This window comes from Mercenaria mercenaria, chromosome 5 (assembly GCF_021730395.1).
Source record: "Mercenaria mercenaria strain notata chromosome 5, MADL_Memer_1, whole genome shotgun sequence".
Taxonomy (NCBI): Eukaryota; Metazoa; Mollusca; class Bivalvia; order Venerida; family Veneridae; genus Mercenaria; species Mercenaria mercenaria.
The window spans coordinates 85872767-85898682 of NC_069365.1; the positions used below are offsets into that span (position 1 = coordinate 85872767).

The window sequence follows — 25916 nt, forward strand, 5'->3', positions numbered from 1 at the left end:
TATATGATAGGAAAATTTGTGCTGAAAACAATGAACAAATAAAAACAGTAGGTCACCAGGCTTGTTTTTGTGAAAAATTGTTTTGAGCACACCCACTGTTGCTGAAACTGCCAGCGATATTTCAACATTTTTATAATTTTCTGCTTTTTTATAAATACCAACCAAAATATACATCAAGACAGCACAATACGGTTTTTTTCTTTTTACAGATTTTATTATATACTTATTTGATATTATAGTCATATTTGTAATACTCTATCCTTACAATAATGGGTACAAATGAAAAAAAAAATTGTTTCATATTTACTTCTGTGAACTTTTTTCAATGAAAAAATACCCATAGTGAAGAATATGTTTTTAAATTTTGAAAAAACTGTTTCATAGATTTTTTTTTCCTGTTTTTCTTGTGTATAGATAATTGTATTGTGAGCATAAAAATGGCTAAAAATGTATGGGTCACCAGGCTAAATTTAATGTTAAGACCGCTAGAATACAACACCAGTCCTGTTCGGACGGAAAATGGCGCGAACCTGGCCAAATTGATTACATGTCTGTCTGCTGGAAGTTAAAAAAAAAGTTTAAAAAATTCTTAATTCCTTCTATAATTGAATACTAAATAACCTGAAAGGTGATATTGTCTTATCAATACTAAGTCAATTATCTTACATTATATGAACAACACTGTATTTGTACTATGCGATGTGAAACAAACACAAATGCAATCCCTGTAGTGATATTGTCAATAAACATAAACAGTTCAACATGATTACTGATAAAATTATCAACAAGAGGGCCTGATGGCTATATCGCTCACCTGTTTCATTGCACTTGAGACAGAAAGATCTCAGAAAAATATCTAAGTCAAAGGCCCAGAAGCAACACAGGAAGATTTAACAAGAAGAGAAAAAAAATTCTTACAAGGTACAGATATGTCAAAATACGCCTAAAAATTGGAGGTACCATCCATGTTGTACCACAGGAAAGTGGTCTCGGCTTTTCCCTACAGCTAATAATAAAAAAGTTACTAAAAATAAGCTATTTAAAGTAATGTAAAAGGGAAGTAATTAAAAAAAAATTATTGTAAGTAAACAAACGAAGGATCTGCCAAATAAATCTGTTGACATAAATGAAATTTCAGATCAGTATCTTCATTAGTTACGGAGATATACCCATTTTAATTTGAAATAAAGGGAGGTAATTTGACATAAAATCAGTCCATAGTTATCTACCCTGATTGGCTCAGTCCAACTAATAACAATAATGAAATTTCAAATAAGTCCTATAAGTACTTACTGATATAAATCCATTTTGATTACAATCAGGGGAGGTAATCAAAATAACTCTGGAATCTACGACTGGATCTGATTTGTCATGGAATCCAAGATTTATTGTTGCTGAAGATATTTTGGAAGTTTGTATCAAATAAAACCATAAATGAAGTCTCTATATGGCTGCAAAAGCCAAAATACCCAAATTCTGGACCTTTAAGGGGCCATAACTCTGGAACCCATGAAGGAATCTGGCCAGTTTCAAAAAAGGAATCAAGATCTTGTGGAGATACAAGTTGTGTGCAAGTTTGGTTAAAATCAAATCATAAATGAAGCTGCTATTGTGCAGACAAGCCAAAATAGCTAATTTGGCCCTTTAGGGGCCATAACTTTGGAACCCATTAAGGGATCTGGCCGTTCAAGAAAGGAAGCAAGATCTTATGGTGATACAAGTTGTGTGCCAGTTTGGTAAAAATCAAATCATAAATAAAGCTGCTATTGTGCAGACAAGGTCAAAATAGCTAATTTTGGCCCTTTCAGGGGCCATAACTCTGGAACCCATAATAGGATCTGGCCAGTTCAAGAAAGGAATCGAGATCTTATGGTGATACAAGTTGTGTGCAAGTTTGGTTAAATTCAAATCATAAATGAAGCTGCTATTGTGCAGACAAGGTCAAAATAGACTAATTCTGGCCTTTTCAGGGGCCATAACTCTGGAACCCATAATGGAATCTGGCCAGTTCAAGAAAGGAACCAAGATCTTATGGTGATACAAGTTGTGTGCAAGTTTGGTAAAAATCAAATCATAAATAAAGCTGCTATTGTGCAGACAAGGTCAAAATAGCCTATTTTGGCCCTTTCAGGGGCCATAACTCTGGAACCCATAATGGGATCTGGCCAGTTCAAGAAAGGAAACGAGACCTTATGGTGATACAAGTTGTGTGCAAGTTTGGTTAAAATAAAATCATAAATGAAACCACTATTGTGCAGACAAGAAATTGTTGACGCACAGACGCACTAACGCACGAACGGAGGTGAGCTAAAAATGTTATTTCATTCAAGATTTTTCATATTTAAGATTGTCTGTAACATGTTTCATGTTTCAACCAATGTTGACTTCAGTTCAGTTTTCCATAGAAAGTGTCGGCTGCGCAGAAAGATGCGCATAAAAAACTATAGGAATTCCCTTTAACACTGAAATTATATAATTCCATTATTGTGTTTTTAATAAAATCACTGTCTTTCAGATGTATACATTATACCATTCAAACTGTGGACATGCAATACAATGCCTTCACACCTGAACATTATACAATGATTTTATTTAGCTACAAAATCAAAGTCCAGGATTTACTATTTCTTAAATAAAATATTAGTGTGTTATTACTCAAGATACTTGTCAAATGTTAACTGCATTACTATATATAGTTGCTGATAACTTACAATGATTCATCTATGAAAAATATTCTTCTTACCTGTTCAACAACAACACTTTCATTTTCGTCTGTCTGTCCGTGTACTACAATAAAGAGAAAAGATATTAGTAATAATATACTATGACTATTTTCTAAACATTTTGTTACAAAGTTATGTAAAATATTAGGAATTCATTTACAAAACATAAGTTTCTTTTATTGTAAGCCCAGCACTTAAGTTCACTATAATGCATTAGAAATTCTGTAAGTTTTAAAATTTCTCTACAATCTTTTTACAAATATTTCCTTTCTATTAAGAGCAGATCTTTAACATTGCCTAAGCTGACATAAAAAAAAGAACATTCTCTGTCAAGCACATACTCTTGAAAAACATGGTAAGCTTGTCTTCAACAACAGAAAATGAGAGGAAATTCTGTATGTCCTATTTTTTCCAAATTTTTTCAATTCTAGTAATATAATCTGAGAATCAAAATTTATCAACAATCATGTGTTAAAGAAAAACATTTTCATAAATTACAGAACTAGATCTGTTTAATGTGAACAGATCTGTTACAAATTCTTCTTCAAGTACCTATATGATAAAAAACAGACTTTACAAGGATATAACAATAACATTCTAACATCAAGCTTGAACATTTCCATTCCTTTTACATTATTATAATATTACAAAGCTGTATTTCAGCATCATGCAAGTGCACTTTATTTCATAAAAGTGAAAGATTATACACAAATCACCATTGTTTAATTACCAAAGCACTGCACAGAACTTGTGAGAAAACTTGATTGCGTTTATCATTATATAATTTTACTTCATAAAATGTAGCATCAATTGTGAAATATGCAGATGCCAGGGAGCAAAAGGAACATAAAAGCTTCAGCCATCACCACTACCTCCTTTCACTGAAGCCAAATTAACCATTGATGTAAAATTTTCTTTTAAAATTTAGAAAGGTATATATCATTCAAAGAAGAATAAATCCTTAGCAATATATACTCCTGACAGAGAAAAAAGCTACACTTCTGCATTAAGAAACCTGGCCCCTTGTCCATTCAGAAACCTGGCCCCTTGTCCATTAAGCTAAGCATGACAGTCCATTCAAATATTAAAATTTATTCCAGCAGACTAAACAATATATTTTGCTTAAAGTACAGTATTTCCATTTCCCAAGTTCTGCACTTTTGTCAAAATACTGTATTTATATTTTGAATTAATAGAAAACTTGGTAAAAATACTGTGTTTCCATTTAACAGATCTATGAATTAACACAAAGCTTTGTCAAATCACGTTATTTCCATTTCCTAGATCAATGAATGAATACAAACCATAGTCAAACTACAATATTTCCATTTCCCTTAATCAATGAATCAATAGAAAGCTTCTTGGCCGAGTCAAAATATGAAATTTCCATTTTTCAGATATGTGAATGAACACAAAGCTTTAATCAAGCTACAATATTTCCATTTCTGTAGGTCTATAAATTCATACAAAAATACAGTATTTCCATTTCTCTAAGTTTTGTAATTTCATACAAAAGTTAAAACTTGGTCAAAATACAGTATTTCCATTTGACTAGAGCGGTGAATTAACACAAATCAGTTGAAATAAACTTTCAAGTTGCAATCAAGTTTTGCAAGTTGTTAGACAGACTGTAGAGTAATATAATACTAGCACTGCAAGAATGTTAGTCATAAATCTCTCATACCGTTTTCTATGTTTTAATGAAACATTAGCTGAAAGTTATAATATAACAAGGTATACATGTTAAAAGTATATCGTAATAAAATACAACATTGTTAATAATAAATCAAAAATGTTAAGATGCATGAAATGACAAACAAAAACATTACATACATGTACACCAACCACAATTACACAGTCAAACAGATTGTACTAGTGAATTATCATTTTTATCAAAATTCAACATGTACTTAATAACAGGTTAAAGCCAATTTCAAACATACACCAAAAAGAATCAAAACTGAACCAATGCCATTTTTTCTCATTTTGGAATCAGCTAGGGCATTCATAAATACTCTGAATTTTGATCCGAATCTCTCATTGAAAATGCAGAACTCAGCCAACTTGTGACCTTCTTCACCTTTTCGGACCAAGTTCAATAATCAAACAAGAATTTAAATTTGTCTATGTCTGTTTTCAGTTTACTAATCAGTTCCAATTCGGCAAATATGTTAAACAGCCCATTGATCATAATGTACTCTATTTGTCAGGTTCGGTTTCAGATCCAGTTCAGTGTAATGTGAGTAATGACCTTAATTAAACAAGAGGACCATGATGGTCCTGAATCGCTCACCTCTTCCCACATGACCCAGTTTTGAGTATGACGTCGTTTTTTCTATTATTTGACATAGTGACCTAGTTTTTGAGCTCATGTGACCCAGTTTTGAACTTGACCTAGATATTATCAAGATAAAAATTCTGACCAATTTTCATGAAGATCCATTGAAAAATATGGTCTTTAGAGAGGTCACAAGGTTTTTCTATTATTTGACCTATTGACCTAGTTTTCGAAGGTACGTGACCCTGTTTTGAACTTTACCTAGATATCATCAAGGTGAACATTCTCACTAATTTTCATAAAGATCTCATGAAAAATATGGCCTCTAGAGAGGTCACAAGGTTTTTCTATTTTTATACCTACTGGCCTAGTTTTTGACCGCACGTGACCCAGTTTCGAAACCGACCTAGATATTATCAAGGTGAACATACAGATAAATTTTCATGAAGATCCATTGAAAAATATGGCCTCTAGAGAGGTCAAAAGATTTTAATAATTTTCGACCTACTGACCTAGTTTTTGTCCGCAGTTGACCCAGTTTCAAACTTGACCTAAATATCATCAAGATGAACATTCAGACCAACTTTCATACAGATCCCATGAAAAGTATGGCCTCTAGAGAGGTCACAAGGTTTTTTTATTATTTGACCTACTGACCTAGTTTTTTATGGCACATGACCCAGTTTCAAACTTGACCTAGATATAATCAAGGTGAACATTCTGACCAATTTTATGGAGATCCATTCACAAGTATGGCCTCGAGAGAGGTCACAAGGTTTTCCTATTTTTAGACCTACTGACCTAGTTTTTAACCGCACATGACCCTGTTTCAAACTTGACCTAGATTTCATCAAGATGAACATTCAGACCAACTTTCATACGGATCCAATGAAAAATATGGCCTCTAGAGAGGTCACAATGTTTTTCTATTATTTGACCTACTGATCTAGTTTTTGATGGCACGTGACCCAGTTTCAAACTTGACCTAGATATCATCAACATGAACATTCAGACCAACTTTCATACAGATCCCATGAAAAATATGGCCTCTAGAGAGGTCACAAGGTTTTTCTGTTATTTGACCTACTGACCTAGTTTTTGAAGGCATGTGACCCATTTTCGAAACTGACCTAGATATCATCAAGGTGAACATTCTGACCAATTTTCATGAAGATCCCATGAAAAATATGGCCTCTAGGGAGGTCACAAGGTTTTTCTATTTTGAGACCTACTGAACTAGTTTTTGACCGAACGTGACCCAGTTTCGAACTTGACCTAGATATCATCAAGATGAACATTCAGACCAACTTTCATACAGATCCAATGAAAAATATGGCCTTTAAAGAGGTCACAAGGTTTTTCTATTATTTGACCTACTGACCTAGTTTTTGATGGCACGTGACCCAGTTTCGAACTTGACCTAGATATCATCAAGGTGAATGTTCTGACCAATTTTCATGAAGATCTTGTGAAATATTTGGCCTCTAGAGAGGTCACAAGGTTTTTCTATTTTTAGACCTACTGACCTAGTTTTTTGATGGCACGTGACCCAGTTTCGATCTTGACCTAGATATCATCAAGGTGAACATTCTGACCAATTTTCATGAAGATCTTGTGAAATATATGGCCTCTAGAGAGGTCACAAGGTTTTTCTATTTTTAGACCTACTGACCTAGTTTTTGATGGCACGTGACCCAGTTTCAAACTTGACCTAGATATCATCAAGATGAACATTCTGACCAACTTTCATAAAGATCCCATGAAAAATGTGACCTCTAGAGTGGTCACAAGCAAAAGTTTACGAACGCACGGACGGACGCACGCATGGGAACACGGACGGACGACGGATACCGCGCGATCACAAAAGCTCACCTTGTCACTTTGTGACAGTTGAGCTAAAAACAAATGTGAAGAAATTAAACACCACCTTAGATACAATGATTTTAAGTAGATGTTAGTTTTAAATTTATTGTCTGCAACTACTTAACAAGACAACATGCACTTTCTATACATTCATACAGTTGCTGAAAAATGTTTTAGTTTGAATCATGCCACACTTCTGCAACCTATATGAATGCACATGTTATAAAATCTATTGCTATTTTTTTCTGTATTGAATTTGAAGCTTCACTTATTCTTGAATAGCCAATGTTTTTGTGTAAAACTGTTTTTAAACTTGTCAAACTAGTTCAATTATATTTTGTGTTAATTAAAGTGTTTTCAAAAAAATGTACCTGAAATATACTACCAAGTGAGTAAGTTCAGAACGAAAAATGTTGTAAATGCACTGGGATATTTTGACCATTACTGTTAATTTGTTAAAACTGACACCCGTATAGAAAAGAGAAATTGAACCTACCACAAAAAGGCTGTATAAATTATTATACTTTACCATACTTTTAAGTAAGTTAAATGGCAAACATTATTAAAGCTCTGGCCCCCATGCACCCCCATACCCTGCCCGCATAAAAGTACTGCTTTTTATTAAGCAAACTAATCCAAAATTTAGCCATGCCAAAACATCCCAAACTCTTGATGGTATATCAACTAAGCATATACAAGATTTCTTCGCTGAGCCCTCACAACATATTTCAGATTAAAAAACTTGAGTACATTGTGTAGACTACAGTGAGATTAATACCTAGACGGCAGATTCGTAAGAAGTTGAATTAACTTTGTGAGATTTACTTCTGCCGTACGAATGACGACGGATATGTGTACGACGATGAGGCGCGTGCTCGACTGAAACACAAACATGCAAGTGATGTCATGATGCCAGAATGATACACAAAAGAGAAGGTATGAAAATAATTTTCTCGATACATGTACCGTATACCCCAGTACAAATGCCCCTGAGGGATTTAACATTGTGGCAATTTTTTGTTTTCAAAATCACTGGTAAATACAAACTATTCATCCAACTTAAAATGAACTGATTGTAACATTTATAACACTAATGGTACTGTGGTACAGTGTTGGTAATTCCCTTATGACATAAATCAATTTTTTTTTTATGGACTGGAGGAAGGGGTGTTTATACAGGGCATATGGTGCACATATAAACACGTACTGCTCTAGAAAACTTCATATTTCTATATGAAAAGGAAAAGCGAAAATGAAAATTGAACCAAAAAACTAAAGATGTACCTTACAATAGACATAGGTATTTTGGATTATTTTCAATTCAAAGTGGAGAAAAAGAACCTTTGTTCTAGGAAAACAACTCTGTTTATGGTATCAAACTCTGATGAGAAACCAGGATGTGTGTATATCCACAAGTTTGCAAAGACTTAAAATACTTTTTGTTTCTGAAGCAGGTTCCCTATGTATTGATAAGGTACTTCTCTGGTTTGGTTCAGCAAAAAATAATATCAAAACAGTTTAATGACATCTGGTTATTTTCTACATTTGAATTGTAAAATGTAATGAATAAATAAGTCTCTGAAAATAAGAAAAGATCAGATATAATGAAATCAGTCAATGCCACATGCAGGCTAGGTCTTTATGCCCAAAGATACTGGGAAATTAAGCCAATTTATGAGTCAGCCAACATGACCTATCAGCCAATAAAATATTGAAGCATTTTCATCATACACTGCATACAGTTTTATTTTAGTTTGATATGAAGTGATAAAACCTCTCCGAAACTGTAGGTAAACTTCACTATCCAAACACTATGTAATTATAACTGCGTATTAGGAAACTGCAAAGACTGCTCTCTTTGCACCAGCCAAATCCTGTTGATATATTTTAATTCGTTATGAACAAAAATGAGTTTGTTAATTCGGGTTTATTTTGTTAATTTGTGTTCATTACCATTTTTCAACACTATACAGGTTTTGCGATCAATGATACCATACCAGTACTAACTTGTTCTCAATACGTATTAAACTGACAACTTTCCCATATCAAGGATGCAAAACAAATGGCTTCAGATTATAACCTGTTGATAGGTAGTCTCGAACTATACTAGTCCAACCTGTGGCATAATTATCACTTTCGTTTGGTTTCAGTCTGAGGATGGAGTCATGGTAGGTAACTAGAGTCAGAGACTGAAACTCACAGGGTCTCAACCTATTTTTAAAAGTGGCATATAAAAATACTCAGGCATATATCATGCTTCAACAGTGTAAAACAGCATAACCAAACAAAACAACCATTACACTTTCACAGTGTACACTTAAAGCAACAAAACACAAATAATTTTGTTTAGAATTATTGGTCAATCCGTGCGTTTTAATATTTGACTGTTAGTTCTACTGTTGGGGTCCAACATTTAATGCTCTAGATTACTCTGTGACATGGGCTTAATGCTGTTGTTCGGAAGCACAGTTGAACCTGCCCCTGTATTAAGCAACTACTTGCCTTATGCAGCTAGTCAGCTAACTTCCCAAAATGACTTTTTGTTCTAATTTCAACTTGTCTTAAGCAGCCAGACTGCATCACTCCCCTGACTGACCCCTTAATACCAGTTTGACTGTATTTCATTATGTATAAGAAGTCAGCTAACATAACTTTTGTTCCTAGATTTGGTACCAGAGATGACCAGTACTGATCTATTCTCCATTAGTAACTGACAACTTCTCCACATGATCCAGAGATGCAGGAAATATGACTTCAGACATTTCTGTCTATAGTGAAATCATCACAGAGACCATTTGCCTTGCAGGGAATTCAAACTCATGACTTTGGTCTACTCAGTCTTTTGATCTACCTGCTGACCAAAGAGCAGGCATTCTGGATTTCAAACCAGCGCAACCTGGCTCTTTCTATGCAAGTAAGTATACCACTTAAAACTGAGACAGAGGTGAACAAAGTAATTTTTAACAAAATGTTTTAACTAAGACTGAGAAAAATTGATTTTTTTAAAGCCACAGATAGAACAAGGATTGATAAAAGCATCCAACTGGAAAATAACTTAAGACACTAATAAAACAAGAGGGTCATGATGACCCTGGATTGCTCACCTGAGTAATATGAGCTACATGTTTCAAATGTCAAACTGATCATAAAATATAAAGAAAGTCAGTAGGTCACATTCATGGTCAATGAAATTCAGTTTTACGATTTGTGTGCAAAACTGTGTATGTCATCAAAATTTCAAGTCTGTATCTTAAAAAACAAGAAAGTAGGTCAGTAGGTCAAGGTCACAGTCAAGTGACATCATATTACTTGGGGTCATCAGGTAATTATAATTAAACAGTTTTGGAAATAGGATCAGATGATTTTTTAAGTATTTTTCCTATATAACTCACATAATAACTAAGTGACCCCAGGGCGGGGCCTCTTAAAACCCCAGGGGCATAATTTGAACATTTTGGTAGAGGACTACTAGACATATCAATACCAAATATCAAAAGCCTAGGTCCTATGGTTTCAGACAAGAAGATTTTTTAAAGCTTTTTCCTATAAAAGTCTATATAAAACTTGGGACCCCCAGGGCAGGGCCTCTTTTCACCCAAGGGGTACAATTTGAACAATTTTGGTTGAGGACCGTAAGACAATGCTACAAACCAAATATCAAAGGTCTAAGTGTTGTGGTTTCAGACAAGAAGATTTTTAAACTTTTTTCCCTATATAAGTCTATGTAAAACTTGGGACCCCCCGGGCGGGGCCATATTTGACCCAGGGGGATAATTTGAACAATCTTGGTAGAAGACCACTAGATGATGCTACATATCAAATATCAAAGCCCTAGGCCATCTGGTTTTGTACAAGAAGATTTTCAAAGTTTTCCCTATATAAGTCTATATAAACCATGTGACCCCTGGGGCGGGGCCATATTTGACCCTAGGGGGATAATTTGAACAATCTTGGTAGAGGACCACTAGATGATGCTACATACCAAATATCAAAGCCCTACGCCATGTGGTTTTGTACAAGAAGATTTTCAAAGTTTTCCCTATATAAGTCTATATAAACCATGTGACCCCCGGGGCCGGGCCATATTTGACCCTAGGGGGATAATTTGAACAATTTGGTAGAGAACCACTAGATGATGCTACACACCAGATATCAAAGCCCTAGGCCCTGTGGTTTTGGACAAGAAGATTTTTAAAGTTTTTCCTTTCGGTTGCCATGGCAACCAGAGTTCTATATGAAATTCAATTCTTTGAACAATTTTGAAAGGGGGCCACCCAAGGATCATTCCTGTGAAGTTTGGTGTAATTCTGCCCAGTGGTTTTCAAGAAGAAGATTTTTTTACAAATTGTTGACGGACGATGGACATCGCACGACGGACGACGCATGACGGACATCAAGCGGTCACAATAGCTCACCTTGTCACTTAATGACAGGTGAGCTAAAAATACACACCAAGTTTGAAATACTGGGTGGTTCACAAAAATGACAATGGGTGTAACTATAACATACCAAGCTTGATAAACTACATCAGGTAAAAGTACATATAGGTAGTTTACAAAATGGATGACCGGGTGAAGGGTATTTCACACAATGGAAAATTATAAACACAAATGATTTACCTGTTCCGTTTGCTATGGGAGTACTTGGTGTTAGCGGTGATGGTGGGTGCTCTGATTCTGGTGTGGCTGCGGTGATCATGACTGGGGGTGGGGGCATGTAGTCTGGGGGCGACTGTAGAGGGGAGGGGAAATCCTGTGAAATATTAGTTCAGATAGAATGTTACATAAATGTGTTACATGTGTACAAATAAATATCAAAGCAATGATTATCAATATGTTCAAATGTAAAATGAGAAATGAAAGAATACTTGACTAAACAAGAAGAGCAAGAATCAACTATTCTACTTTTAAAGACACAAAATACTCTGTTACTGATTAAATACCATATTAGTGTTTTCAAATATACAAAACATATAAAATATTTATGGTGGTCATAACATATATCTACATAAAGGCCAACAGTAAAAGTTTATATACAATGAAACACCATTCACTCAAGCATTGACAGTTTGCGCATACTGGCTCATTCCGGGAATTCATTGAGGCCTGTGGCCAATTTCCATATATCCTCTAACTCTGGATCACTGGGAACTCCAGATAACTTGAGCAGTTTGGTCTTCCCCTTGCCATCTTGAGTGATCAGTGTTTTATTGTATGTATAGATTTTACAAGGAATACATTTTATTATTTGAATACACAGCTTACCACGAACACATTTTACAACAAAGCCTTACTGCTGAAGAATATTTAATGGCAAATACGCCATTGCCTGACTTGTGTTTTCTCCCCTTCCCTACCCTATTCCAGTCATTTTTTATCATATCTATCTATTTGTTACATGCTCTAACTAATGGAGTGGAAGCTCTTCTCAAAAGGAGATTAATATATACTGTCTACTCAAATTACCTCCCCTGAGAATTCATCTTATTTACTAACCTGTGGTGTTCCAGCAGATGCCAGTTCCTCTACAACAAGGGAGGGAAATACACCAACTATTCCATTTACCTCCCCTTCCCAGAACCCATCATCAATGCCATTTTCATCCTTCCGAACAATCTTGATAATTGTACCTTCAGCAAAGGAGAGCTCTTCCTGTGATGCTCCTTCGTAATCATACAAGGCTCGGACATAGCAGCCATCTGTTAAAGTTATGATAGCACTACCAGTGTTTATACCCAAAACCATTTAAGGGAAATTTTGAAAAATTAGGTTAACTGCAAACTTCAACCATTTTCTTTAACCCTTACCCTGCTAAATTTCTATAATGAACTTGTCCATCTTTCAATTTGGACAGTATCATTAATTGTTAAAAGGGATGCTTCCCAAAAAGATACTGACTGAATGGCGAACAGTGCAGATCATGATCAGATCGAATGTGCAGGCTGATTATGATCTACACTGGTGGCAAAGGCAAAATCAACTGTGTCCAGCATGATAAGGGTTAAAAGAAAACATATCCAAAGTGCACCAATGGCCAGAAACAGACAATACTTCATTTTTTTAAAATTTCTTCATGATTTAACAAAAAAATAGAAGTCCATATTCCTTTATTTTTGATCTGGCTATAGGTTTCCATTGTTTCTTTTTAAATTATTTTAAGATAGAAACATGCAAAAATACCCATTCTCTTTTCTCAAAACAGCTTGTTGGCAAAGTTACTTAAACATTCATGCAAAAGAAAAGGAAACTAAACATTCTAGACAAATCATGAAAGTTGATGCAAAGGAAGAATTTCTATAACTGAGATAACATTACCATCAAGAGGAAGGTGCATATTGTCCATTGAATTTGTCGTCTGCTGTACTTCAATGTCACCTGAGGAGTATGATGTCACTTCCTGTGTTTCTGGAGGAGGCGGAGGAAAATCATCTGGTTCCTCTATGGTAGGAATGGAGGCGGGGCTAGTAGGGGTCACAGGGGTCATAGGGGGTGGAGGAGAGCTAAGATCTGGCTCTTCAACACTATTGTGTACTTCACCTAAAAGAACAGGCTTTTTATCTAGACAACATGCCTGTGAGGGAAACATGCAACATTTTCTATGGAATCCTGTTTGTTCATATCCTACCATTGCTCATCACCTAATTATCAAAGCGTGATTGAAGGAAAGCAAGATGGTAGGGTAGTTAGATGACAATGGTAGGAAAGTAGAATGGCAATGGTCGAACAGTAGAATAGTGATAGTAGGATAGCAATAGGATAATTGGATGACAATTCTGAAACACTACCATCCTTATATAGCAATCCTGTCATCCTACTATCTTACAATCCTGTCATCCTACTATCTTACAATCCTGACATCCTACTATCTTACAATCCTGTCATCCTACTATCTTACAATCCTGTCATCCTACTATCCTACCATCCTGTCATCCTACTATCTTACAATCCTCTCATCCTACTATCCTACCATCCTGACATCCTACTATCCTACAATCCTGTCATCCTACTATCTTACAATCCTGACATCCTACTATCTTACAATCCTGTCATCCTACTATCTTACAATCCTGTCATCCTACTGTCATCCTACTATCTTACAATCCTGACATCCTACTATCTTACAATCCTGTCATCCTACTATCTTACAATCCTGTCATCCTACTATCCTACCATCCTGACATCCTACTATCTTACAATCCTGTCATCCTACTATCCTACCATCCTGTCATCATACTATCTTACAATCCTGTCATCCTACTATCCTACCATCCTGTCATCATACTATCTTACAATCCTGTCATCCTACTATCCTACCATCCTGTCATCATACTATCTTACAATCCTGACATCCTACTATCTTACAATCCTGTCATCCTACTATCTTACAATCCTGTCATCATACTATCTTACAATCCTGTCATCCTACTATCCTGACATCCTACTATCTTACAATCCTGTCATACTACTATCTTACAATCCTGTCATCATATTATCTTACAATCCTGTCATCATACTATCTTACAATCCTGTCATCCTACTATCTTACAATCCTGTCATCCTACTATCCTACCATCCTGTCATCTTACTATCTTACCATCCTGTCATCCTACTATCTTACAATCCTGACATCCAACCATTGCTATCAAATTATCCTATTATATAGCAATCCTGTCATCCTACTATCTTACAATCCTGTCATCCTACTATCTTACAATCCTGTCATCCTACTATCCTACCATCCTGACATCCTACTATCTTACAATCCTGTCATCCTACTATCCTACCATCCTGTCATCATACTATCTTACAATCCTGTCATCCTACTATCCTACCATCCTGTCATCATACTATCTTACAATCCTGTCATCCTACTATCCTACCATCCTGTCATCATACTATCTTACAATCCTGACATCCTACTATCTTACAATCCTGTCATCCTACTATCTTACAATCCTGTCATCATACTATCTTACAATCCTGTCATCCTACTATCCTGACATCCTACTATCTTACAATCCTGTCATCCTACTATCTTACAATCCTGTCATCATATTATCTTACAATCCTGTCATCCTACTATCTTACAATCCTGTCATCATACTATCTTACAATCCTGTCATCCTACTATCCTACCATCCTGTCATCTTACTATCTTACCATCCTGTCATCCTACTATCTTACAATCCTGACATCCAACCATTGCTATCAAATTATCCTACCACTGCTGTCCTATCATTCCATTATCCTACCATCATGCTATATTATCACTGCATTTTGTACTGCAACTGACAGTTAACAAAATGGCTGGATAGTAGGACAATAGAACAATAGGATGGTGATGGTAGGGTAATATGACAGCAATGTTTGGATGCCAAAAAGGTAGCATAGCAGAATGATGGGATAGTGATAGTAGGATAGCAATATATCATCCTAACATTGCCACACTACTATCCTGCCATTCCACTTTGATATCTAGTGAAGGTGGCAGGATATAAACAAAACAGAATTCCATTATTTTCTAACTGTAAAATAGCTAAATGGAGGGTGAAGATTCAGACACAAGAAATTCATCTTTGATTATTTCCAAGATACGGAAGTGAAAAGAAAAGATCAATTTATACATAGAAATCACATCAAGATTCTTTGCAGAGATATAACAAATATTGATTTGTGCAAATAACTCAGATTAAGTTTCGTTTGTCCGGGTTTATCATCTTTTTTTCCAGCATTATTTCAGGTTATAGAATGGCTATCAGTCACTGAACCACTGTTCCTTATTTCCATAGCAGTACTGGTTTATTCTCCACAAGTAAAGGAAAACTTCTCCACAGGAACCAGATTTGGAGTGCAAAATACTTCAAACATATATACTGTCTTTGATCAAACAGCCAAAGACATCAGACATTTACAAGCAACCAAAAATTGGTTTATTTCTTAAGTAGTGGATATCAAAATGCAGAAAAATTATACCCTCAATGTAGTTATTGTCGACAGCATCAACATTCTGTACGGTTGTGTTGTTATCATCAACAAACACGATATAGTTCTCCGGTATAAACCCTATTAAACCCGCAGAATTCTTTGCCTGCAAGATGAAAGTATCATTTTGAAGAAGTATAATTGGACCAATTTTTTTTCCTCACTCTTTACTATCAATCATATATTCATAGCAGATATTTTCTTAAATGAACTCGAATCTAAAATTGAATCTTGAGAAATTCAGACTATTATTTCTGCTTACTGTTACAGGTATGACTATGAATTTCAAAAGTCGTTTATTATGGATTTTGGCTGATTTTTTTTGTAAAATGTTCTTAATTTTGATATTACAAAATAAAATAAATATAATAAATATAAAAACTTATGGCACATACTTGTTCCTTTCAGAGTAAAACAACACTATTATCTTTGACCTACAGAATGTACAACAATATATCTGTACGTACCCTGACCCAGCCATCTCCGTCACCATTAGCAATAATCTCTAACTCTTCATTTTCTGCCATGTCAAGTTCATCCGCATTTCCTGCCTAAAAATTATAGGCATAAATTTATCAACAGCTGTCAAAAGATGTGTACAGTAAAGGATCTAATTATATCCAACAATGCACAATTTAATCATTAAATGAGCCATGCCATGAGAAAACCAACATAGTGGGTTTGCGACCAGCATGGATCCAGACCAGCCTGCCCATCCGCGCAGTCTGGTCAGGCTCCATGCTGTTCGCTTTTAAAGCCTATTGGAATTGGAGAAACTGTTAGCGAACAGCATGGATCCTGACCAGACTGCGCGGATGCGCAGGCTGGTCTGGATCCATGCTGGTCGCAAACCCACTATGTTGGTTTTCTCATGGCATGGCTCAAATATCATTAGATACTCATTTAAAATCTGAAAAGAAATGTTGTGATATAACGGTGGCATGTAAAATGTTTTTGTTAGGACTTGAGAAAATTTCTTTATATTTACAAAATATTTCAATGAATTATTGAACAGAGAAACATATCTGGCAATTTTGCAGTGGAAATAATATCAATTCTAATATGGCTAACAATGCTTTAATCATCACAACGATGTTATGTTGACGTCACGTCAAGTGATATTTAGCACCATGTATGCATCAAGAAATAGCGCTTTCAAATTTCATGAAATATTTTACTTAATAACATGTTTTAAACAAAATGTTACATTGCACAAATGTTTTGATTAATTTATACACATACTAAATTAGTTATTCGCTTTGCTGAATAATTCGCAATAATTTTCGCTCGAACTGAATTCTGCCGCAAGACATATTACTGTTTCCGGTCCTGGCGTGTTTTAACAAATACCTACTATTGGCGCCATGCTTGCGCGAAGAAATAATTCCATCATATTTGATATAAATCTTACAATAAAGAACATATTAGAATTGAAATAATTTATAGCAAAACAGTGCTTTATCACTATTTATACACTCGGGTGGATATGCGCCCTCGTGAAATTATTACGCCCGACATATAACCACCAATCGTGTATAAATAGTGATAAAGCACTGTTTTACTATTAATTATTTCTTACATATATATTTTCACAGATAAGGAACTACAAAATGGGTACAATATGGTTAAAATCGTTCACAAAGACCTAAAATTGAAAGAAAATGTGTTTGTTTCACATGTAAAATCAAAATATCTTACACTCATGAACACCATACCTTTAATTTTCTCTCATGGCTATGCTGGATGAGAAAATATTGTATCTGGGGTTCTTTTCAAAATAATACAGAAACAAATATCCTTTATACATTGTGGAACGTTAGTATGTGTCTGAGGAGATACTGTGAAATCATTAATATCAGCAGGAGACTAATTTTTGTGGATTTCGTTGTTGAGTCAATCCACGAAATTTAATCCAAACAAACAAGTAAAATTCCCATTCATTTTATGTTCAAAAGTTGAAATCCACAAATTCATATCCCCACGAAATTGCTGTTTTGACCAAAACCATGGAATTTTATGCCAACGAAATTTGATGATTTTTCACAGTATGAAGGAACTGTCCTTTTTTATTTTGCTGGGTTGCTAATTATTGTGATTATTAATATCACATTAATGCAGTTACACATCTTATGGCAACTTTCCAGCTTTGGGTATTACATAAAGCCTAAACAGTCACTTCAGTTGAACCACTGACATATAGGAAGCCAGCTGGATGACTTCCTCACATTTCCTCACATTAAACAATTCTTCCAGCCAATCACAGTTTTAAGCCACAGCAGAGAGGGAAGTAATTCCATGTTAGCAACCTTAACCACTTGACCCGGGGATGGGGGGGTCAAGGGTATTTTCCTTTTAGACTGTCTCACTCATCCCGGTTTTTCTTGATGTGTGACTTCTGATATTAACAAATGTCATACAAAGCCCAGTAGTAAGAAGCTTTAAAGGGCTGTTAAGCTAACTGCCTGTTAGATTTTGATTCAAAATACTAGTCTTGGTGGGAAACACTAGTACAATGTTTTCATTTGTTTGAGTGTTCAAAATCTTTAACCCATACATTTGTTTTTCAAAGTTTCCTAAAATTTCCAAATATATATTTCTAAAAGTTAATCGACCATTAGCTTAATTGCTTGTTAAAGTTTTTGAACAACTGGGTCTAGATTTCATTTCATTTTTAGGGGGGCACTTACTTCAATTACTTCTATTTCATTAAAATGTCTTTTCTCACACAAAAATGATTGCAAGGGTGCTTTTATCCCACCTATGTTTAAAAATGAGTGTCATAGAATCTTGTGTAGGTGGATTAATCTTACGCACATATTTTGAGTTAGAGTAAAATAAACTTACATGGAAGTCATAAATGGATCTGCATTTGATAGGGTATTGACTAGAGTTACTCTTCAATGAGAAGTCTCCAACGGTTACATCAAATGTTTCATCCAGAAAATCATCATCTTCATCATAGTGTGTATATGTTGGCTCCTGGTCATCTGTATGCTGTAAATACAGAAAATAAAATCACCATGGTTACACGGTTATACTGTTATTAATGTCACTTTCAACTTCAAAATACCAGGGATTATTAACAATCAACATCTTCAAAATTAAATTCAGTGACAGACTGAATTCTAAATGCAAATGAGGCTGTTGTTTCATAAAAACATTCTATTACGTAAAAAGTTTTGTTTAATAATTGCTTCACTTCATTTTTCAACTGCATTTGAGCCGCGCCATGAGAAAACCAACAAAGTGGCTTTGTGACCAGCATGGATCCAGACCAGCCTGCGCATCTGCGCAGTCTGGTCAGGATCCATTCTGTTCACTAAAGGTTTCTCTAATTGCAGTAGGCAATAAAAGGGAACAGGATGGATCCAAACTAGACTGCGCAGGCTGGTCTGGATCCATGCTGGTCGCAAAGCCACTAAGTTGGTTTTCCCATGGCACGGCTCATTTAATAGCTGTCTTTTTAACCTATCTAGTGCTCCTAGATTCCATTTCAACATGCTTTCTGCAAGTAACTGACAACTTCTCAACACCAATCAGAGTAGAGAATAGATGATTTCAGAGGATCTGTTAATTAACAAATCGTCATGGTGAACATCAACCTTACTAAAGGACTGAACTTATGACCTCTAGGCCTAACAGTACTAAAGGAACCAGAATGTGAGCCATTTGGTCTAGTCAGGTAATGGCAGACAGATTATGGAACAATTTTTTTGCACTTTGGATGGCCATAGAGGAATAAAGTAGGGCTAGGTTTTGCTCAAATTTCACTGTAGATGTTTCATGACATTTTGGCAGAATAATGAGAAAATTGTATTTGGAGTGAGTGAGTTGGGTTTTACGGCGAATCGGCACAAAATGGTCATATATCGCCGAAGTAGAACTCAATTTTCAGATAATTCTACAAAATGAGGTAAAGATTTATAATCTAAAATGGGCCTGGCTAAGTGTGAAAACACTGTGAACATAGTACATCTTATATAGAATCTATAGGGAACAGTATTTATATTATACAAGATTTATATAGCAACCTTTTCATGATAAACACGTCCAACAAAGGCAGCCACTCTGGGCACCAAATTCATCCTCCACCAGTACAGACACTGAATGATCTGACCAGACTGAGGGATAGTCCCCACAGCAGAGAGAGAGCAATCTGTTAGATATAGGCATGTCCAGCTAACTTAACCTAGCTCTTTGCCAATAGATAGGCTGGTTCCTTAATGTGCCCAGTGTGTAGGACCGAAAAACATAAAGCAGTTTTTCTTGGGAAGGACCAGTACTGGCCTCTTTAGTTAGGAGGGAGACACTCAAATGTATCTCTGAAATTTCCATTTCCTGGACTGGGATTCAAACTCCAGACCTCTAGACTGACAGTGAAGCATGTTACCACTAGACAAAAGGGCCATCTATTTAGGGTGTAAGAACCTCTAGACTGATAGCCTTGTTATCCAGCAACTGCGGTAACTACAGGCAGGCATGCTTTAAAAGGATCCCAGATTTCTTACCAGTTTTAAACTGTTCTTCACAACGCGCAACTTCCACTCATAATCAGGATAGAAAGACTATGGGCAAAATCAAGTGACTTAGTATCGGACCTGATTCTGACCAGAAAATGATGATATTAATGTTCAGTGTCTTCTTATAAATAACTTTCTTATATCAATTATAAATAGCACCACTTGCATTAAGACACAAACAGCTAATACATCATACAATTCCCCCAAAATACATATGTGTGGGATTTCCTTCTAGGTAAATAAATAATGACCACTGCGAAATGGCAGACTCGAATCCATTAATGATAAATTATCAGCCATTGAAGATGACTTTTGTAGTTTGATATTTTTCTATTGACTGAACATAATGAATATATATGACTGTGTTTTATTGTTACCCCTGAGCTGTCCGTTTTGATTGAAGTACGACTAGGGGTCCTTGGAAGGTCAAATTCCTCGTCAAGTCCGAGACTTTCTCCATTAGCACTCGATAACCAGTCATCAACATTCACTGAAATATAATGTAACACATATATTTTCTTGCATACCAGACGGGGATTTCCGATGTTTTTACCAGTGCTGGAAAAATCCATCTTACACCCCCAGGTGACTCTTGTGCTGTAAATGACGCATTACGAACTATATACTGTATAACAGGTTATTTTTACTACTGTAAAAGTTTACGGATTTGGGGTAAAAACACATGATTTGATTTTATACAATTTTAAAATTTATGAAATCACAAGATCTACCTGTTGACTTGACTTTATGTGGCAAATTTATACAAGGCCAATATTTACGAATCTGATTTGGCCGTAAAAAAATAGTAAAGATTAGCAGCAGGTAAAAAATACGCGTTATATGGTATATGTAGAAGATTTATGTAGTAATTTATATCTTATTTTGAAAAACAATCCAATACCTTGACAGTTCCTCTTTGTTCCTCATAGTATATTTCTCTATCAAAAAACGTTATTTTATCAAAAATTCATAACACTACGCTGCAACTGACAAAACAAAACTGGAACTAAACATTATTTGTCGTTGAAACTTCATGACGTCTTTCCTGTTTACGGACACTGGTTTGCTGCGCTTTGTTTAAATATGCTGCTATAAGAAATAGTTCTAAAAAAGAAAGCTGTTTGATTGATTTTATCATTATTATCATTTCTTGAATATGGTATGCAAAAAAAAGATTCTATCACTGGTTGTAGGTGTAGATGGGAATATCCGGCTCTCGGGTAACTGTTTACGCGGTAACTCAGCAGAGCCTCGTTACCACCTAAACACCCGTCCCTAGATTTGCCACCTAATGCCACTCTTTGCCACTTATTTCCATGACAAAAGGGTGGCAGTTGGTGGAAATAGGTGGCATTAGTTGGCGTTTGGTGTAATTCAGCTCTTTTTTCACCTAAGTGGTAAATTTGCCACCAAAAGCCACTTTATTTTGGTGGCATTTAGGTGGCATTAGGTGTAAATTTGAACATAGTTTTTCTTTATGGTGGTAGAAAGGTGTAAAATTGGTGGAAAGTAGAACATAGTTTTTTTTCATGGTGGAAATCGAGTGGCGTTTAGTGGAAAATAGGGACTTAGCAAATTTTCTTGGTGGCAAATAGGTGGAAAAAAAACTTAGAAATTTTTGTGATGTTTGATTTAAAAGAGAACTGTAAGACATTGGATTACCCTGTACAAAAATCTTCACATGGACTCAGGTTGGAATCAAGGTATAATGGACTTCAGGCCTAATTGACACGGAACCTGACTTTGCTAAAACTGCACATTGACAACAGCTCGTAGAACACAAAATGCTCCCCGCCCCATTTGATGCGTTCAGTAACTGTACAAGAAACAGAAATCATTAGGTCACTGTGCACTGGATGTTTGATGTACTACCTTTAAATCAATAATTATGGGCCATTTACCAGTCATAAGTGACTTCTGTATGAAATGTGATCTTAGACCAAAGCATTCTCTAGTTATTGGGCAAAAAAAGTTCTAGTGTTCTGGGTCAATGTGACCTAGACGTTTGACCATTGACTGACCTCAAAATCAGTAGGGGTCCTCTGCCGGTCATGATTAACCTCCCTATGTAGTTTCATGATCCTAGGTCAAAGAGTTCTCAAACTAACATCCGGAAACAGCTTAACTGTTCCAGCTCACTGTGACCTTGACCTTTGACCTACTGAACTAAAAATCTATAGGAGTTATCTGCTAGCTATGTTCAACCTTCCCATTCACTTTCATGATCCTAGGCTCAAGAGTATTAGAGTTATCATCTGGAAACTGTTTAACTGTTCCAGGTCGCTGTGATTTTGACCTTTGACCTACTGGCCTCTAGGTCAATATGGGTCACTGCTGGTCATGACCAACTTACATATAAAGTTTCATGATCTTAGGCCCAAGCATTCTTGTGTTATCATCTGGAAACCAGTTGGTCAACATACCAAATGACCGACAGACTGACAAACATCTGCAAAACAGTATACCCAGGCTCCTTCTTCAAAGGGTTTCATTAAAATCAGAATAAGTCTATGCTGACTCTAGCTGGACAAAAATAATATTCAGAATGGTATACAGAAAATTTGAATTTTCGTTCTTTTGTGAGACAGAATATTTATTGCTTATTATAGCTTTGCATTATATTCAATGAAAGACAGAAAAGGTGGAAAATAGGTGGCAACTAGTGGAAATTGGCTGTACTAGCTGAATCTGAAAAGATCATTTTTAAATGTGTCTGCAGTGTATTATTTCTGCATGAGAGAAAGTTGGTTAAAGATAAGATTAATGATAGATCAAGTTACAAGCTCCCACACAAATGTATAGAAACAACCCCAGGTGGAATTTGGGTCAGTTAAGATTTATATATGCAGGCAAACATCAGGTCAGATGCAAAGAAATAGTTCTTGTATATTCTCTTCATTAATTGAAAAAAAGAAGTGTTTATAAAAAGGATGTTTTTACAATAGCTTTTCAACTTAAGGATTTGACACCTTCTTTAGCTGACCAAGAAAATGTGTGGAATCAATTTATCTGTGTAGTAATACCAAATTTTGAAATCTGGCATTTGATGAGTCAGCCTGGGAGAAACTGGAAACACATTGTGAGAGGTAACAATATTATACTGTTTATGTTTTTTTTTTAATTATTACTGTCTTTAACATTGTCTTAATTACTCTTAACAAATACTTGAATTTGAAACAACATTTACCAAACTGCTTTGAATTTAAGTCAAAAAATCTCCTTCTATGTCTTAGGAAGTTTGGCAGATGGATAAATCCCAGATATATTTTCTGGAATATAGCTCAATCATGTTTATAACACTGTTTGTAAAATTGTATCATTTTGTAATTTTTTACATTATTGATTAGCACTTAGGATACAATATGTACTTTAAACTGTTCATACCAGGTACCTTCTGTGAAAAAAGTGCAACTTTGTGACATGATATGCCTGCCTGACTGTATATACCTGAGCAGCACACAGCTTATTACTGCATAAAAGAAACATATCAAGATAATTTTGAATCAGGTAAATATTATATGTTTTTATAAAAGCTAATGTTTAAATAACCCTTATTTTTTAAAGAAATACACCAATTAATAGAAATTCCTGGCATATTATATGATAAATATTAATTATAAATGTGATGAAAAACCCAAGTGCTATTACTACCTTTTGCCAAAGGCAGAGGGATATTATTTTTGGCGTTGTCCTTTCTTTTTTATCTGTCCGTCGGATTAAATGAAAATGCTTGTAATTGGAATAATATTTTTATAGCTTTGTCTATAGAATCACTAAACCTCATGTAATTATTATAAGCTCATTAACACTGCTCAATTATTTACCTAATAAAAGAAGAATTTCCCCTTGATTTGGTTAAAAATAGGGATTTTTCCTGCACCTATTGATGGATCTTCATGAAACTTTACAAAAATGTAGATCACTACAGGACATGTGCATGTGCAATTTCCATCAGGATCACTTCAGTAACCAAAGTTATTGCCCTTTAATTGTTTTTCAATCCATAAATTCCTACCTAACAAGTAATCCATTCTCAAGTTCTTGTTATTGATTCAAGATGCATATATTTCCACAAAACAATGTAACCGTTTGAGTGAATAGAATTTTTTCTACAATGTAGATTTTGATGAAACTTCTCATAGTTATAATAAGGATGTTGCATATTACTGTGAAATCATTTTTATTTTCGGGCTAGAACCGATGGGTGAATTTAAGACCGCGCTGTTTTTTATTTTTTCATTTATAAATTGAAAATGTGCGAATTAAAGCCCACGCGAAACAGTCCTTTTTTTACGTTTGCTTGAAATTTGATGCCAGCGAATTTAAATGATTTCACAGTTTTTGGCATAGATTAAGTTTGTAGAGTTCTTTGTTATGTCAGTGAGTTACAGTTTAGTCTTTTGATTTCATATATTTTCTAGAGGAAATTTACAATTTTCTGCAAAATTATTCAGAATGTTAGAAAAATATATCTATTAATAGATGACATTGTATGGTTTGCTGTTACAGACTGTGTGCTGGAAAAATGGCCCTACATCTAAAGTCCTGAGTGAAATTTGGAGAGTCATTTGCCATCTACTTAAGCCATCCTGGAATATGAAAAAATAAGACTGCATTGACAACATCCTGATCCTCGTGTTCAGATCTTTTGTGATTTCTTGTGAAGAATCTTTGATTTTTCATAAAAATAAAAAATATATTAATATAATTTGATTTTTGCTTACTACTGAGTTTTTTCAGATTCAGCAGGTGCAGCCAATTTCCACTTGTTGCAACGTATTTTCCTAATATTGCCAGCTATTTGGTGGCATTTAGTGGAAAATAGGACTGCCACCATAGTGGCCTTTTGGTGAAATTTTGTCTGCTTACTGCCACCTGTTAGGTGGCGATAGGTGGAAGTAAGTGGCATTTAATGGAAAATATTTTTACACCATAATGGTGGCATTTTAGTGGTAATTTGTCTAAATACTCCACTTACTGCCACCATGAAGGTGGCTATTGGTGGAATTAAGTGGCAAACAAATTTTCCACCATAATGGTGGCATATTGGTGTAAAACTGTCTAAATACTCCACTTATTGCCACCTAAAGGTGTACACAAGTGGAAAGAGGTGGAATTTAGTGTAAAACGGGTTTGCCACGGTCCTGTTCATTTTTTCACCATTTTGGTGTCATTTTAGGTGGCATTTTGGTGGAAAATTGTCTAAATACTCCACCATTGAAAAGGGTGGCATTATAGTGGCAAATCTAGGGACGGGTCTAAGTTACCCTCGAGGCTGGAAATTCTCATCTGCACCTACAACCAGTGAAAGAATCTTATATATATTCTTACAGGAGTACCGTCTTACAGGATTTTTGTTTCTTTTTTTCGTTTTCTTTCACATCAACACAATGCAAGTCATGTGCAACTTTGCAGCAAAAAAAGACCCCATGTGCCGCTCTGCAAATTATTTTCAACTTGGGTGGACACCATGGCAGAGTCACAACCTTCATCAAACCAACTAAATGGCTTGCTCACAGAAAGATATCAGCAGAACCACAGAGGCTAGGAG

The 25916-nt window shown here is 35.3% G+C and overlaps 1 protein-coding gene across 10 annotated transcripts in view; it reads right to left on the reverse strand.

The window, feature by feature from the left end:
• The window catches only part of LOC123558608 (F-BAR and double SH3 domains protein 2-like), a 115958-nt gene that overhangs the window by 11437 nt on the left and 78605 nt on the right, over positions 1 to 25916 (reverse strand). For 3 of the 10 annotated variants that reach the window (XM_053544181.1, XM_053544180.1, XM_053544184.1), the window contains 8 exons: positions 20743 to 20855; positions 18690 to 18839; positions 16313 to 16396; positions 15837 to 15951; positions 13179 to 13400; positions 12360 to 12562; positions 11484 to 11616; positions 2744 to 2787 (listed from right to left, as the gene is read on the reverse strand). In XM_053544181.1, coding sequence (XP_053400156.1) covers positions 2744 to 2787; positions 11484 to 11616; positions 12360 to 12562; positions 13179 to 13400; positions 15837 to 15951; positions 16313 to 16396; positions 18690 to 18839; positions 20743 to 20855 — 1064 coding nt within the window. Of the gene's footprint in view, positions 1 to 2743; positions 2788 to 4407; positions 4436 to 7642; positions 7744 to 8071; positions 8094 to 8638; positions 8739 to 11483; positions 11617 to 12359; positions 12563 to 13178; positions 13401 to 15836; positions 15952 to 16312; positions 16397 to 18689; positions 18840 to 20742; positions 20856 to 25916 lie in introns of all 10 variants that reach the window. The other 7 variants (XR_008371103.1, XM_053544185.1, XR_008371101.1 and 4 more) reach the window with 6 other exon arrangements.